The sequence below is a fragment of the Tursiops truncatus genome, chromosome 16, assembly GCF_011762595.2.
Source record: "Tursiops truncatus isolate mTurTru1 chromosome 16, mTurTru1.mat.Y, whole genome shotgun sequence".
NCBI lineage: Eukaryota > Metazoa > Chordata > Mammalia > Artiodactyla > Delphinidae > Tursiops > Tursiops truncatus.
In genome coordinates this window covers 23323492-23340810 of record NC_047049.1, presented here as the reverse complement: position 1 = coordinate 23340810, position 17319 = coordinate 23323492, and the positions used below count along the sequence as shown (strand labels likewise).

The 17319-nt window shown below is 42.8% G+C and overlaps 1 protein-coding gene across 1 annotated transcript in view; it reads left to right on the top strand.

Moving 5' to 3' along the window:
• Positions 1–9965, top strand: part of SORCS3 (sortilin related VPS10 domain containing receptor 3) — a 580427-nt gene extending 570462 nt beyond the window's left edge. Inside the window, exons 24-27 of the mRNA XM_033842145.2 lie at positions 696–795; positions 1779–1884; positions 7462–7622; positions 8402–9965. Coding sequence (XP_033698036.1) covers positions 696–795; positions 1779–1884; positions 7462–7622; positions 8402–8466 — 432 coding nt within the window. The 3' untranslated portion in view covers positions 8467–9965. The remainder of the gene's footprint in view (positions 1–695; positions 796–1778; positions 1885–7461; positions 7623–8401) is intronic.
• Positions 9966–17319: the final 7354 nt, after the last annotated feature.

Here is a 17319-nt window from a genome sequence, read left to right as displayed (position 1 = left end):
GCTGTGATATTAAGGCGCGTACAGCGAGATAAGAGTTAGGGACAACAGCCTCAGTCTGCCTCAGCTTCCACGTGGGAATTACACAGTGATTAAATCAATGTTACGCGTTCTGAGACTTGCTGGGGAAAAGTAAAGAGGAAGAATTATCCCTAGAAAGGAGACAGCTTCTCCTTTAATGTTTGCCTCCCATTGTCTCTAAAAGGGAAACAGCAGAGGAGTGGGCTGGGGTGTATGTACCTGCTTTAATCCTGGCAGGGGCTTCGCTACCCTGTGAATATTGCTTGTTCAGATTAAAGAACTAACGGTTGGTCGGTTGACTTTCTTTCATTGGGACCCACAACAGGTCTCTCTATGGAAAGTTATACAGGCTTAAAAGGCACTGAACTGGGAGTTGAATGGAACCGCTATGTCTGTTGTCAACTCGAATTCACTAGGTGACTGTGGACACGCCTCTCTCTGTTTCACTCTCCTCTCCAGTATAAGCAAATAATAACCAGCTGTGTCCTTGGCTTCACAGGGCTCTAGGGGCTGGGAGAGCCAAATGGATAAAAATGTTCCAAAATCCTGTCCTCTGAGTGAACGTGGTCATTTTTTGCCTATTGACCCTGGTTTCTTATTCCATGAGGGAGCACCGTCACATGACATTTCTTCCCATGCAGCCTCTCTCTCTCTCTCTCCCTTTTTTTCCTCCCCAGATTGTAGAGACGCTGTTTAACGCTCTAAACCAAAATTTAGTCCAGTTTGAGCTGAAGCCAGGGATTCAAGTCATTGTGTATGTCACACAGCTGACTTTAGGTGAGTGCCTGTTGGGATTCGTGGTGGTGGTGGTTGTGGGGGGGCGGGGGGGGATGAGTATGGTGCTCTGATATCCTGGAGAGAAAAGGGAGGAGATAGTTACCAAACACTTTTCCATAAATGCCTGTAAATGGCTTTGTGTAGTGATGGCAAAGAAAGATTAATCACATCTTTCTTGAGACTTCCTGTTAAGGTGGCGAGAAGACTTTCTTAGAAGCGGCTTTGCTATTGAATTCCTGGATGATCTTGGGGAAAAACCTACAATTTCTTTGGGCTTTGGACTTTATTATGTTTTTTATCTATAACAGTTGGGGTTATATGAGGTAGTCCTCAGGCTCTCTTCATTTCTAGGATTCTCTGATTCAGTGAATCTTGGTTGGAAGACTAGATCAAATAACTTTAAAACTCTCTTTGATTTATAATGTGTAACTCTAAGTAGAAAAAGTGACCAGCTTTAGGTGGTTGATTTGTGAAAGGATTAAAAATGGCATGTCCCATTGGGCATCCACCTCTGGCTCTCTGGGAAAACCTATGTGCTAAACGTTTCTAATTAATAAAAACTTTTCAGATGAGGAGACTCCAAATGTACCCATCCAGCAGTGTTTTACCACAACAGTATAGAGGAAGAGATTGAAACACTCCATCAGTGTTTAATCCGGAGTTCCCAATGGGCCACCTATAATCATGTTGACAGGCAACTGGGCTGTCTAAGAGACAGAACATTCAAGCCCTATTCCTACTCGCCTTAGCTGTGTACAGTTTACACAAGGAGCAGCAAGTTTCCCCAGGCAGAGCAGATCCCTAAGAAGCTGTAGATCAGGGGTACCATTCTCATCATTGAAGCCAAGCTTCCTCTGCCCAGATAGCATGCAGGACAATTGGAGGCTGGATATAAGGATGGAGACCAGCTGGCTTCCTTTCTCCAACAGATACTCCCTCCAGCTAATAGCTTCCAAGTGAGCAAGTCTGTTCTTTCTTCCTAGCTCCACTGGTGGACTCCAGTGCTGGGCACAGCAGCTCAGCCATGCTTATGCTCTTGTCAGTGGTGTTTGTCGGCCTGGCTGTGTTTTTGATCTACAAATTTAAAAGGTATGTGCTACCATCACTCAGTTTCAATCGTGGGGCTAGATTCATGGGAGCTGATTCCTCCTGTAACCGACATTCCTAAACTCATCCTAAACAGGTGATTTTAACTGTCCCTGAAGCTCTGCTTGGCATTGGCGAAGAACAGGAATGGTTTAGGGTCAGGGAATAAAGGACCTTAAGAATCTGAACGCTCCCCAGTTTATAATTATGTTGAGTTAGGAAAATGAGGAGTAGCCTATGAAATCAGTTAATTCTCTTCAAGAGAAGTTTGAGGGGTTTTCAAACCTCACCTAAGTTTCTAAAGTAAGGTCTCAAATATTTAAGAGATCTTTTTCTACAGCTTACCACCCATTCAGGGTGGTTAAGTGGAGAAAATGCAGCTGAAATCTGGTTATGCATATATGCATACACACATATTTTCTTATCTTGTATTGCTGATATCCAACATCTGTTTAAATTTGCATGCCAAAATATACAATTTTATACTCCTCCCTATTTTTCCTGTTTCTAGAGGGAAATTGATCAGGAAAACCAAACCCCACAGGTATTCAAAAGTTATTTTTGCAGGCCAGAGGTGGGGTGATGTAATAGGATACTTATTAAAGACAAGAAATTGAAATCAATAATTCTGTACCATTATTTGAATAAGGTAATACATCTACCAAGAGATATGCTGGTTAAGAGTACGAACTCGAAAATCAGACCCAATTTTAACTTTCAACATTTGCAGCCTTAGGCAATTGAATTTGCCTCTCTAAGCCCTCATTTCCTAATGTGTAAAATGGAAAAACAATAATACTTTGTAGGTTTGCTATATGTTTTCAAGGTAGTAATATCTATATCTAGTACATAATAAAAAATCACAAAAGCTAAGCTGCTATAAATAATATGCCTCCCAAAGGCTTCTCCTCTGTTACAAATTGGCACATAGTAGGGCTCAGACGTATCAGTGGCATAGAAATGTGCTTCATAGGAAGCCCGGGTAAAGTAAAAATATCATTAATTATTGTCAGATGAGTTTTGAAAGTATAACTTGGTCCTGGGAGTTTTTCTAGACGCTGAAGGTAATGCTTTTAGATTTTGGAAGAGATCAGTGGTAAAGGTGTTTCACTCTACCTCCCCCGCCCCCAGCCCCCATCAGCTCTCCTCTAGTGGATTTCTCAGGCTTAAAAACACCAGTTTTACTCAATAGACATCTCAGCATTAGCCAAAACAGCAGGAATTCTTAAACACTCTCCACTAGAAGGACAGAGTGGGGTTTACCTTTCTGTTCAATTTATAGACCAGTTATGTGAGTTCACATCCTCTTGGATCAAGATGGGTCAACCCACCTGCCATGTTCCCTTTGAAGAAGGGGAAAAGCCTTCATATCCAATGAGTGAGCAAAGATTCAGTATAGGAACAGTCTGGTCAAAGCAACACCCATTTATGGGTGTACTTCAGTTACACACAAAGCACACTTTTGTTCATTCAAGGATTTGGTTGTGGGGAAGCCTGCTGGTTGCTGGGACTTGAAGATCAATTAACCCAAATGTATCACCTTCCGGCTCCTAGACCTGCATGCTCGCTGAGGACCAGGGCCAATAGAAGTCCTGCAAAGAGGTATTCGTGTCAGGTGTCTCCAAATTAAGACAAGATCTGCCCTGTGACTTAGAAAGTTTTCTGCTGTCTTGTAAATGTTGCTAAACTCCATAGACAGTCAACTTACTAATGTCGCCATCTCTTAATGTGCAGACTTTAATACTTGAATCTATGCCAGTTAATGGCATCTCTGAATTATTCTACCTCCGTTGTCCCCAGATATCAGCCGACCCTTTGTATGTCCCTGGCAGGGAATCAGGATACAGGAAACAAATACTAGTCAAACTGGATAAACGGTTTGAGTCAATTAAGAGTAACCAATCATCAGTTACCTTTTCTTTTCTAGCCACCTTTTCTGGAAGTTTCCCTCCCAGTGCCCAAGCCCTTTGGCTGAGGTCCTTTTGGATCTCCCTTTGTTTCTTTGGTCTCCTTTCCCTCCTCACCACCTGGAACTCCAGTGATGGCTATGTGGAGGGTGCATAGCTTGCTGACAAGTAAAGGTCGGGTTCTTATCCATGATTCCTAGAGTCTCCTCTGCTTCTTTCATTTCTGTCCAATAGAACTTTCTGCGAAGATGAAAACACTCCATAATCTATACTGTCCAATACAGTAGCCACTGGTATGGTGGAAACACTGAATTTTTAATTTTATTTAACTTCAATTAATTCAAATTTAAATAGCTACAGCTGACTAGTAAACACTGATGGCACAGGCTAGGGAGGGGGTAATTCTGTTTCTGTTTCCAGATCACCGGCCATGCTGTTTTCAAACCCCAAAACTTTCTCTCTGCCATCTCCAGCATTAATTCATTAAGCCATTAATTTATTCAGCAAACATTTATTGAGCACCTGCTGCGTGCCAGGCACTGAAAACAATCTCAGTGTCCCAAGTAGTCACTTAATAGAGGAAGAACAGAATTATTTAAAGGAATCTTGGGGATCACGGGAACTCTATTCTCCTTCCTCTGTTAAGTGACCACATTTGATCCTATTCTTGGATAGTGACTTCTATTTTGTGATGTCTTAGTCAATATAATTAAAAATCATTTTGAGATGGCTTTTATTTTCTGAAAACTCTTCCTAACAAGACCTTCTTTCTATACTGTAGGTTTGTTTTTTCTTATTATCCAAGAAAAGTTTTGAAATTTTATATTTCTTCCAGCCTTTTTTCAGTAAGGCTTTCATCACAGTGCAAAGCCTACTTTGCTTTTTCTAAATTCCTCCCACGGACTTCTAATACTTAATCATAGTTGGAACAAACAAATAAAAACTGAAATTTAGGGCTTCCATGGTGGCGCAGTGGTTGAGAGTCCGCCTGCCGATGCAGGGGACACGGGTTCGTGTCCCGGTCCGGGAAGATCCCACATGCCGCGGAGCGGCTGGGCCCGTGAGCCATGGCCGCTGAGCCTGCGCGTCCGGAGCCTGTGCTCCACAACGGGAGAGGCCACAACAGTGAGAGGCCCGCATACCGCAAAAGCAAAACAAAACAAAACAAAACAAAACAAAAAAACAAAAAAACCTGAAATTTATATAGGTGACTTGGATTGATCCATCTTACTCCTCTTATTAAAACTTACATGAATGTATAGCCCAAGACGTGCCTCTAAATCTCATTTCCCACCTTTCTTATCTACAAAAGCGGGGTTTAGTCTTGACTTATTGTCTCAACGGTCCTACAAGTGGATGTGTTAAGAAATAAAAAGCAATTTGAAAAAAATTTTAAATGCTGCAAGTTGTAACATAAAATTCATTCCCTTCCAACCATCTATTAAAAATATTGAAAAAAAATGCCCGTTTTCAGAGATTAAAATAAAGTGAACAGTCTTTATAAGGGCAAATGGATCCAAATCCTCACAGGTATCAATCATTAAAAAAGCAGGAAAGGGGAGGCAATGACCTCTGGCTACAGCTCTGAAGTACCCAGACTTGTGTGATCAGGAATGGTTTGACTGCCCCCAGCACCTAATAAATATTACAGTTGATCCCAACGTTCATGAGTAATATGTACTTTTATGATTAGAAGAAATCTAAGTCGTTAGGCTGCCTTTCTATTTAGATAAGAAGAAATTAAGGGCCAGCATGAAATTTTAATTACACACATTTAGAGGAGCCTGTGGTTTGCTGCCTCACATAGAATCTCTTCACTTAAGGTTCTTGTAAATTATAGTAAGCAGGTTTAGACCAGTAGGAGTCAGGAGGACACCTCCCTTAATGTGTGGAAAGCAGCCATTAAAAACACGAAAACTGGACATAAATGAAAAGTAGAAACTGTCCATGTTTTAAACATATTTTGGGATCTTTCCTTCCAAATTAGCTATGGAAGACCTTATTAAATGCCTCACATTCTACCTCATTGTGGGGTTGGAGTAGGGAAGGGAATGTAGATGCTTGAAAATACCACTGGTTGGCACTAGGGCAACAGAGGGATTCTGCACAGAACGTTCTGGTTTGGGGTAGGTGTCAGATGTCTCAAGTTTTAATAACATCTATGCCGGTAATCAGCTTCATGAAATGTCTGGACTTCAGACCCATTTCCCCATCATTTAATGAGGTAAGAGAGGGCTCTTCTACCTGTAAAATTCTAAGATAAAAGTGTGGTTTTTTTGTTTGAGAACATAATATATGAAAATAGAAAGAGCATAGGCTTTGAGGTCATTTATTCATTTATTTGACAAATACTGAACGTAAACCACATGCCAAGCACTGTGCTAAGTTAAGTGTGGAGCAGTGAAAATGGAAAATGTAGACCTTGCAGACACGGGGCTTTTTGTGGGAGAGAAAGACAGAAAACAAGTCCACACACATAGCCTATTCCATCACCCTAAACCAACACCCTATTCGTTTCTTTCATAGACCCATCCCATAATTACATATTTATGATGGGAGAGAGTGGGTGGTCAGGAGAGATTGGGTGGAGATTGGGTGGTCAAGAGAGGCCTCTCAGAAGTGACATGTAAGCCAAATTCTGAAGGACACCGTCACGAGGAGAGTAGAAGGAGGTGTGTTACAGAGGGAACAGTTGATTCACCCCTCGTCCCCAAGGTGGGGACAAGTCTGATGTATCAGAATCTTGAAACTCAAAAGTTTGGGTTTCAGACCAGCAGCATCAGTACCACCTGGGAACTAGGCAGAAATGAAGAATTTCAACCCATCCAGTTCAGGCCTATAGAGTAACAAATGCATTTTAACAAGAACCTGGTGAGGCATAAGCATATTGAAGCTTGAGAAGCGCAGGATTAGAAGAAGTCAAAGGAGGCTACAGAAGCTGGAACACAGTGGGTCAGGAGATGATGGAGATGGGTCAGGAGATGAATACGCCAAGCAGATTTCAGTTTGAACCTACCTGCTCCTCCTACCTCAAGTCTGTATGCCTTGTTTCCAAACCTCCTACCTTTGTGTCTTTGAAGGAAGTTATTTAGCTTCTCTTAATCCTTGCCTTAATCCTCTCCACAATCCTAAAAGAAAGCTATTGAACAGATGAGGAAACTGACTATGGAAGTATTTAAGATACTTGGCCCATGGATGGTGTTCTAAAAATGGTAGCAATGGCTATAAGTCTTTTATTTCATGGCTATTCATAAAGAAAACCAATGTGAATTGACAAAACTGATACAAACTTAGAAAAAGCTGTCTTCACTATGATACAGCCTCATGAGTCTCAAAGTCCAGCCCCTTTGTAAACGTAATAACTGGTAAATGTTTTAAGGGTTTTAGTGCACACTTGGTCGATAGCATTGCCCTTCTGTTTACACCTGCTGGTTTTGTGCCTCAGAAGAAGGTGCATGTCTCCGGGAGTTCTGTGGCTTACATCTCCCCTGGGCATCTGGGTCTCTCCTTGTGTTCACTGGCCTCATGTGGACAGTATCTGGGTGGCCAGCCCCTTTCCCTGACACTGGTCCTGTAAATAGCTTCTTCCTCCACCTTAACACCCAGGATTTCCCAGTTGCCCCAGTCGGGCATGCCCCGTGATCGTAATCTGATTTTGCTCTGTCCCATGTAGGAAAATCCCCTGGATTAACATCTATGCTCAAGTCCAGCACGACAAGGAGCAGGAGATGATTGGGTCAGTGAGCCAAAGTGAAAACGCCCCCAAAATCACACTCAGTGACTTCACCGAGCCCGAGGAGCTGCTGGACAAAGAGCTGGACACCCGGGTCATAGGTATGTGTGCTGGTGTCACCAGGCTCCTGAATCCTCTGTTCTCCAGACCCTGAGTCAGCCAGCCCATGTGGCCTGTCCTTCAGGCAGGACTAGTCTGGAGGATGGGGGAGAAACCAGTTGGCTACAGCGACATAATCATGCTTTAAAGTGTCCGCCACCTCTGACCACCTGAAATTGGCAGAACTTTCTTCTCTTAGAAGTAGATCAAGATCAAAAGTGCTGGAGTCTGAGTGGGACAGGGATGAGGCCAACTATTAATATATTACTGTTGGACTTTCTCTTTATTTTTTCTATAAAGCAAAAGCATTATACATCCCAATAATTACGTGAATAGGAACTCTGCCATCAGATAGCCCTGGATTCATTTTCTTGCTCTACCAGTCTTCTAGCTCTGGGACCTCTCTGTGCCTCATATTCCTCATCTGTGAAATGGGAATGATAGCATCTGCCTTCTAAGATTGTTGTGATCATGAAATGACATATATCATTAGCACAGTGTCTGCTACATAATACGTGTTCAATACCTGTTGGCTGTTAGTATTGTGATCAGCAGAGTATAAGAATGCAAGGTATTGCCCCTACCTTGTGTGCTGGGGTGGGAGATGGCAAACGTTAAACATAGGTAAGATAAGCCAGTGAACTGGTATGATAGACTACCCAGGTGCCCTATTGCATAAGCACACGTTAAGGTGGCTTGGTATTTAGCAATAAAGAAAGCACAGACCCACGCCCTTGTGACAGGTACATCCTTACCTCCCTCTGTCTTCTCTCCCCTGCAGGAGGCATTGCCACCATTGCAAACAGCGAAAGCACAAAGGAGATCCCCAACTGCACTAGTGTTTAATACCAACAAGCCACGTGGTCAACCATCTTTCTGACTTTTTATTTCTGATGGTTCCTATTACACTTATTATGGAAAAATGAAAATGTCTTTTTTACCTTTTGTTTACCAAGGGCCCCTTCATAAATAGCAGGCAGACGCTTCGCTTTGGGAGGCGAAGGCATTCGTAACTGATTAAAATGAGACACGAAGAATAAATGACTGTATTTGTACTAAGGGCAAAGGATGCATCTTCCCATGGCTTTCTTGCTTCATTCTGCCATTGATAGCGCGAGGAATCTTGTTTTCCTTGCGGTCTTTCTTTCTTTTTATTTTTTAAGTTGGGTTGGCTTTCCACTAACCTCCCATCCTCCCCCCCGACACAAGCCCAAATCACCAGTACCCGCCTCCTCCCTCCCAGCACGCACCTAAAACGTAAACCATTTCCCAGTTAGGTCTGCAGGAGGAAGGTTGGTGGGGAGTGAGCGTAGCTGCAGGAAGCGTGCACACCTGTCGGAAGAGGCCCTGCCCCGTGCATGTCCATTGCAAGCTGCAGATGGCTTATTGTATATAGTTACAATGTAAGTAGCTCTTTATTTCCTGAGAAATAATTTAATGTTTAGTAAAAAAGAAAACAGAAAAAAGAAAGATGCGTCTGTTGGCTTATGCACTCACCTTCAGAGCTGACCCACCCCCAGGCCTGCTTGACGCTGGGTTCTGGATGCTCTCCAGTTGTCTGTCACACTTAACTCTTGCATCTCTGTGTCCCTGCCATCGCTGGTTTCTATTTCTGTATATAAAGGGGGGAGGGGGAAGGGCTTCTTTGAAACGCCTAGCAAAGGAAGGACGAGAGAGACATCATAGAACCTGGGTGTTTTTTTTGTCCCATCAGTGATGTGAAAGAAGTTGCCAGAGGAAGCCCACTACAGACTTCTAACTGAAACCCATATGGGGAAACAAGGCTTCCCCTCCAAAAGGATGAGGTTGAGGATAGCTATCGGCCTGAGGTTTTCTCTAAGGAAGCCAGGCAGTGGATCTAAAAAGATGACGTTCTGTTTTCCGGTTGGATTCCATGGAATTGAATAATGCTTATGGGGAATTCTCTGGCTCTTCTTACCCCAGAAAAGTCCCTTGGGCACTAGGTTAAGCCCAGTGAGTGCCTCAGCCTGGGAGAAGTTAGAGGTGGGAGGGAGTTGGCCTTCGTGGGATCCTGTGACCCTGCAGGCCCCAGAGGGGTGTAACCTCTAACGATCTTAGTCAAAGTTGATTCTCGCAGAGCTGTGCCGCTTGCTCGTCAGATGTACACAAGTACAGAACTTCCTTAAAGTCAGATGTCTACCTTCAGTTCCCTGAAGGCAGTTCTAGCATCTGGGGCGAGTGACTTTCAAAGCCAGTGTTCTCTTTTCCTGCACCCCAGCCCGTTCACACGGTTCATGTGTCAGTTCTTTTTAGGAGGGTCACTTTAAGCCATGCTGTAAGCATTGTTTTCTTTTCAGGATCAGCCTGAGCGTACTTGTTTTATAAAAATGATACACTGTATATATATATATATATATATATATATATATATATATATATATATATGGGAGAAAAGGCTGAATTTTTTACCTGTTCATTTTTGTGGGATATTGTTCACATCCTTCTCTGTGAGACCCTGAGAGAATGTGACCTTGAGAAATCGGACTGGCTACATCATAGATCAGAATTAGGAATATTTCTAAAGATCTTGCTTTTTCGTTTCAAGGGTTAAATGGGGCAGACAATTGCAATACTTGTACTAAACACTGGAATACAAATGCATGAGTCATATCTATATATACAGTATATGTACATATACTGTTCTTGGTTTTATCGTTCCATTTGAATATTTCTACTGTAAAAAAAAAAACAGACAGTGGTTTTGAAATTGTTGAAAATAAATGTATTTTTGTACATCAAAGCTATATACCTGGCTGGGAGTTCTCTCTCTGGGCAGTTGTCTTGATCTGTTGTATTATTTGACTATGGCTGCAATAATGCTCCGTGGGAGAAAAAAAAAAAACGACTAGCTTATGACAACATATACTGATGTTTTGCTTGTGAGTCTTCAGGTTGGCTGTGATTTGGGTGAGCTCCGTTGGGACTGACCAGGCTCTCCTGGGCTAGGAGTTTGGATGCAGGCTTCAGTTGTTTGAAGTCTGTTCCATGAGTTGTCATCATTCTGAGACCAGCAGCTACCCAGGGCATGTTATTTTCATGGTGGATTACAGAATTCCAGGTGAGGCCAGCAGCATACTCTATCCTCCAAGGTGTGGCTCAAGATGGCCCCTCTATTTACTGTCACTGACGTTCCATTAACTAAAGAAAACCATATGGCCATGTTCAACATCAGTGAGCTAGGGAAATAGACTCCGGGGCAAAGCATTACTAAATTACATGGCAAAAGGTGTGGATATATAATTCCGATCTACGGAGGGTAAGAAGAATTGAGAACAATAGTTCAACCTCTTCTACCTACTCAGCTTCTGTGACCCCCATGGGGAACTTACATTAGATGGCCCATTTGAATCAGTATCCAAGTTTCCCATCTCAAATGAGCAGAAGTCTTGGTGACCCCAAGGCCTTTGAGTTCGACACAAGCTCCCAGTGAGTGGTAGAGGTGGGACTCCAGCTCAGGTCTTAAAGATTTCAACAGGAGAAATGAAAAGAGGAGAGGAAACCAACATGACATATATCCTTTTTTTAAACCTTTTTTATGCTGTTTGAAGCATCAAACCAGCAACAAATCTCTTTCCTACACCAAGTAAGGAATTTGGAAGGAGGTGTAACTGGCGGTCTTGTACATTAGCTAATAACGGAATGTGAACTAAGTGCCTAGAATGAGGGCTGCAAGTTAGAGTTTTAATAATTTATTGTTCAAAAGATGTGATAAATTTCCATGGATCCCACAAACCCAAGAAACCAGAAGTTTTGGTCAATAATTTGCTCCCATATTTTGGATACTGACTGACTACTCTGGAATCATATTTTCTGAACTCAGTTGAAGATATAGGATTAAACAAAGGTGGTTTTCTTTCAATTTGTGAATGTATTTAAAAATTGTGTATTGTTCTTGATATAACTTTTCTTGAGTTATACTCACCTTTTAAAACAATTTCCATTATGTAAGTACCTTCCTCAAAGATTGAGAATGTCACATGGTACCTCTAAAAGAAGCAGTGAGTTTTGGGGTCGAACTCCAGTGGTTTATAACATAAAGTGCCTAGACATCTTTAAGGGATTTTTAATGGTTTTGAACTTCCCCAATACTGTGAAGTGTCTAGTAGTCCTATCCCAAGTCAAAGGAGAATTCGTTTTTGCTTTCCATGAGATCTGAGTTCTTCCCATGTTAATTTTATGTCCCGGTTGATAAAATTGCTCCACCAGAGTAAAGAGGAAGAAAGTGAAATAAAGTGGTAAAACAGTGTGAATCAGTTGGTTCATTTGGGCAAAGTCATGCTATGCATATAGCCTCTGTATCCACCACCAGCATAGGCCTGTCAGATTTCTCAGTAGAAGGCAGGCAAAAGCAGACGGCAGAGGGTGTGATTGGCTTTGTAGCTAGTTCTCTGCAGGGTCTCTCACCAGTGTTGAGGACAGTCTGCATCAGAACTGTCTTCTCTAAGGCAGTTCTAGACCGGAGAAGTAAGCTTGCAGAAGTATTCTGGGGCTAGAGCCCAGCTATCAGCATCATAAGCAGATTCTCTGAGGACTCTCATGTGTACTAAAGGTCAAGAATAACTGCTCTATCTGCCACTAAAATAGTTCAGGGAGAGTTACAGGTAAAAGTCACCTCCCCTGGCTCCTGTTACCGTGATACAAGGCACGTTAATCTACAGAAGTGAGAACAGCTTCCAGATTTGCTCATTTCCTCCTGGGCAACAGCTGCAACTGTGGGAGAGTCGCCCAATTGAGTTACCTAAAACAAATCACAGTATGAGTCAGGGTGGTGACGGGTTGTGCCTTGGAACAAGTATTAAGCCAGGAATTAGGAGATCTCTGACTTTTAGCAAGTCGTTCTAGACCACAGTTTCCTTATTTGTGAAAGGAAAACGCTTTATGGCCTGCCTTACCGGCTAGTTCTGATTTCCAGAGACGTGAAAAGCATACTGCCAATTCCAAAATTATAGAGAGATGACTAGTACTTAGGAGTACTCGAGAGAACCCTCTTCTGTAGAGGGATAAACTGAGACTCAGAGAGGAAAGTGATTTCCCTAAGGCTACACAGCAAATTAGTGCAGAGCTGAAGATAGAATCCATGTCCTCTTTACTGTAGGGCGGTATTCTTTCTACCACGCACCTCCCCAGCAAATGCAAAACTGATTGGACTGCCCATCACTGAGAGTCAGTCGAGAGCCTGATGGATATGACAACGTGGCCCCCGTATTTACAATGTCCAGGACGCTTTAGAAGCTAACTTCCCGAGTGGGCTCATCATTCAGTGGCTCACGACCCTCCACATGCCATTGCCCTGCTGATGCACTGGTCTAGTTGCCCATGACCTGATGCCCACACTTCCCTCACTGGACCGAAATAAGGCTGCTCAACAGACAGCTGCCAGACCCCAGCTTCACACACCGCGCTGCTCTCCTTTCAAAGCATTTGGCCTTGTTCAGAGGGAAGAAGGCCAGAGAGCAAACATAAGCAATGGGAACGCCTCATCCTGACTCACACCCCAGATCCTGCCAAATTCTCTCGTCTGGTCCAGTGGTACTGCCAGAGGGGCCATGTAGTCCAACGATTACCTCCCAAAGTGCTACTGCCTCTCGTTGTCCCTTAAACTTAGTTTAATGACTGCTAACTTTACAGTAGCAGAGTTAAATTGCTCTTTGCCTCTGTGTTTTCAGGCTGTATATCATTATGAGATACAGGTTCATTCAGAGAGGAACCAGTGGGACATCGTATATGAAAAACAAAAGAGAGCCTCTGCTAGTGTTCAATTTACTTGGAGACTCAGATTCTCAATAAAACTCGAGTGCACTGCTTTTTTAATTATCTGAGGCCCAGAGGGGTAAAATGACATCATCAGGGTCCAGTTTCCCATCTATAAATTGAATATAATGACATCAACCTCACAGTGTTGGAACCAAGATCAAATACAGTAACTTGGATAAACCCAAAATAACTAGACCTTGACAAATAATGAATTGAATCTCAGAAGCTCTAGTATTGTGCTAGATCCTTTTCCTCCGTCCTTCCTGGCCTCAAGTTCTAAAAAGAATTCAGAATTACTTGACATTACGTCTCCCCCATCTGGAAGAGATTTTTGGTTAAAATCCACTGTTTACACCTTGTTCCCAAAAGTCACTGCTTACTTTATTGCTTTTTGTTGTTGTTGTTAATATAACTGATCTAATTTTCCTTGGGTCGTGTGGAGGGGGCAAGAAATGGACACTTGTAATCAGGGCTACCAGAAACGCCTCATAAAATTAAAGACTGGAGGCTCTCAGGTCCTGAACCATGCTCAGCCTTGCTGAACGTGGCGATGCCCTGCAGAGAGCCACGCTACTGGACAGAAGCAGTTCGACCTTGCTTGTTTATGGTTTTGGCTCCTTTATAACATAACTTGCTTCTTATATACACTCTCTTCTCATACAAAGTTTTTGTGATGTACATTTCCAGGTCCTGAGGTTCCTCAAAGCCTCTCTGAGGGTCACTGACTTGAGTTCCTTTATCTTCATACATTGAAAGATAATCAGATAAAACAATTATTTGTAAAAATATACCTTTTATGTAGATGGACGTACCAAGGAGATGGTTTCTTGCCTTCAACTCTGGTCACAGCTCAAGGAGAGCTCTTTCAGAGAGTGAGCACAAGACACATACTTTACAAAATGTCAGCAAAGACAGAAGAAGATAGATCATGACAGGCACACATGCCATCTGTCATTATGGCTTAGTCTCCGGAGAACAGAGCTGTTTGCAGCCATTGGAAATTAACTAGATAAAGTGGGGCCTTCAGTGGTTTGCTTCTGAGAAAGTATGTGGTCTGTTCCCTGAAGAACAGAGACTTCTTCTGCTGAGGTGTCTGTGCCGAAGCATCCCAGGTGCTAAAGGCTGCCGGGCCCCAGGGGTTTCTCCCCACAAGAAGGCCCTACTTCTCCTTCCTGGAGCCTGTCCCAGAAGCTTCTAACTACAAGGCAGGCTCTTTTGTTGCTTATTCTCCCTTGCAAAGGGGTATCGCTGCCCATGTTCAGGAACTGGCTGCAGTTAGAAATGTGTCCAAGCGTGGTAGAGGGGAAGAAAAAGGAGGTCATGCAGAAGCAACAGAGACGAAACAGAATTGCTTTTCTTGTCACTAATCTGTCTTTCTCAGTTTCTAGGTAGAATCAGCTGGGAAGCACATAATTGTTTCCATAAACAACACACCTGGTCCTTGGAAAGCCAGGATGGTTTTCTTTTGCTGACCTTCCAAAATCTTATGGTTCAATTAGAGAATTGCTAGGATTCTTCCATTGGCAGCTGGGACATTCTGAGGGTGGTGTGTCAAGGGGAAGAAGAGGGGAGAGATGAGGCTAGAGAAATACAGTTAATCTTTGTCAATTACAGAGCTCTCCTTGACACATTCTTATTTCAACCTGTCAATTTCAGATTCTCCTCTGTGAGGGGAAGATACAGATGCTCCCCAGATTTCTAATCTATTTATAATGGTAACAAGACAACTCTAGCCAGTATGTGCTCATCGTGAGCTAATCATCCTCTGCTATGCCTTGTGCCTCCTAATTAGTGGCACGTTGGTTGCCTACTGATCAAGTTGGAGCCTCATCCAGGTGATAGGGAGGGCAGGTAGCGGGAGGAAAAGCTCCGAGTCCAGTCGAGCTCAGATCTTGGCAGGATTTCTAACAACAGGTGGGCTTCACAACTTGCCTTGAAATGTATCCCTTTTAAAGAGGCAGCCGCTGCTTCCATGGGTGCTAACAGGAACATGGCAGGTCTCCAAACATGGGTCTCCTTTCTGTCTAGGAGCTTTCCATAGCAAGATGCTGTCCTTCCAAAACCTCTTGGCTCAATGATATAGATGCAGCAAGTGACATCAAGTAGAAGAAAAACAAGTAGGCACCTGTAGCTGAGAATGGGGCAAGATCCTTTTCATTCATTTAAGAAATATTTACTGAAAACCTGCTCTCTGCCAGGCTCTTTTCTAGACAGTAGGACTATATCAATGATCAAAACAAAATTTAGTGTAACCACATCTTTTTTTAATCCAAACTGGGACACGGTCGGGGGTAAATGGAGCACTATTAATAATTACTCTGGGAAAACAAGCATGACACAGGATTGTGTGAAGCAAACCAGGAGGTAGGGTCACCTTAACATAAAATTCAGAGGGAACGTAAAATCAGAGATGTGTCCATGTTACATTTGCCTTTGAATTGTTTTTTCCCTTTCAATCCCCTACCCATAGATGGAAATCCAATTCTCTGAGCCTAAAAATTCTTTACGGCTATCGCCTACCAGCTTTGGAGGATTTGAAGGCCTCTCACTGGGGTGGTGAACTCGTTCATAGTCAGAGGTCAGTGAGCATAGCTTTGGATGGTTTTTAAAAAGATATTTAAAATATTATATCAATTAGGATTTTGGTTGCAGAAAACAGACACTGATCTTGGCTGATTCCAGCAAAATGGAACTTACAAGAAGGCTATCGGGAGCCCACAGAATCAACTCAAGTTTGGAGACCATAACTTGGAAAGAAGCAGGAGCTAAGACAGATCTAGAAGGATCAAGAAGCACAGGAGTGTTTTCTGGGCAGATAGCATCTTACCAGGGGACTCTTCTCGAATGAAAGAATGTCAATCATTTCTTCTATCCTCATGTTACTGAAGATGCAAAATTCCAGATAAATTTCCTAACTGGTAAAGTTTAGGGCACATGCTCACGGCATGGTACAGTGAGTATTATGGGCTGAATCCTGTCCCCTCAAAATTCATGTGTTGAAGCCCTAACCTCTAGTACCTCAGAATGTCATTGTATTAGGAAATAGGGCCTTTAAAGGGGGGTGTTTAGGGTGGGTGCTAATCCAATCTGACTGATATCCTTATAAGAAGAAAGTAGGGCGCAGACACCCACAGAGGAAAGACCACGTGAAGTCATAAGGAGAAGATGGTCATCTAGAAGCCAAGGAGAGAATCCTCAGAAGAAACCAACCCTGCCAACACTTTGATCTCTGACTTCTAGCCTCCAGGATGGTGACAGAATACATTTCTGTTGTTTAAGCCACCCAGTCTGCGGTCCTTGTTATAACAGCCTTAGAAAGCTAAACGGTGAGCGTAACCATCTGGGGGGATAAGGCTGTATTTCCCTGGCTTTTCAGATGGGGGTAGAGGCATTTGGATTTACTGTTCCACTTGGATTACGTACACTCGGAGAAAAACGATCCCTCCACCACCACCACAGGAAACAAGTGGTTGGCTATGAAGCCACAATGGATTCTGGACAGAGAATGAATGTCCACTTCAATAACCTTTCAAAGAAGTTTTGAAATCACTATTCTTACAATCTTTATTGAGCACGAACTAAGAAACTAAGTGCCGGGTAGTATGTTAGGTGGTTGGAATTTCAGGTATGAATATACGACCCCTCTCCTGGCCTGGTAGAACATTCTGCAAGTACTCAATTTTCTATCACACTTCTTTGGGGGACAAAGTGCTTTGATAATTTAGAGACAGTTAACAGAGAGCTGTATAGGGATGATCCTTCCACCCAGAGGAAGGATGGTGGTAAAATTTAAGGAAGAATTTGCAAAGGAAATGGCATTTACACTGGGCATTAAAAATGTTGGAATTTGCTCACACTTTTTTTTCATCTAGCATCCTTCCTTTCCCTTCTTTCTCGGGCAAAGTGATAGAGCTCTAAACGTTG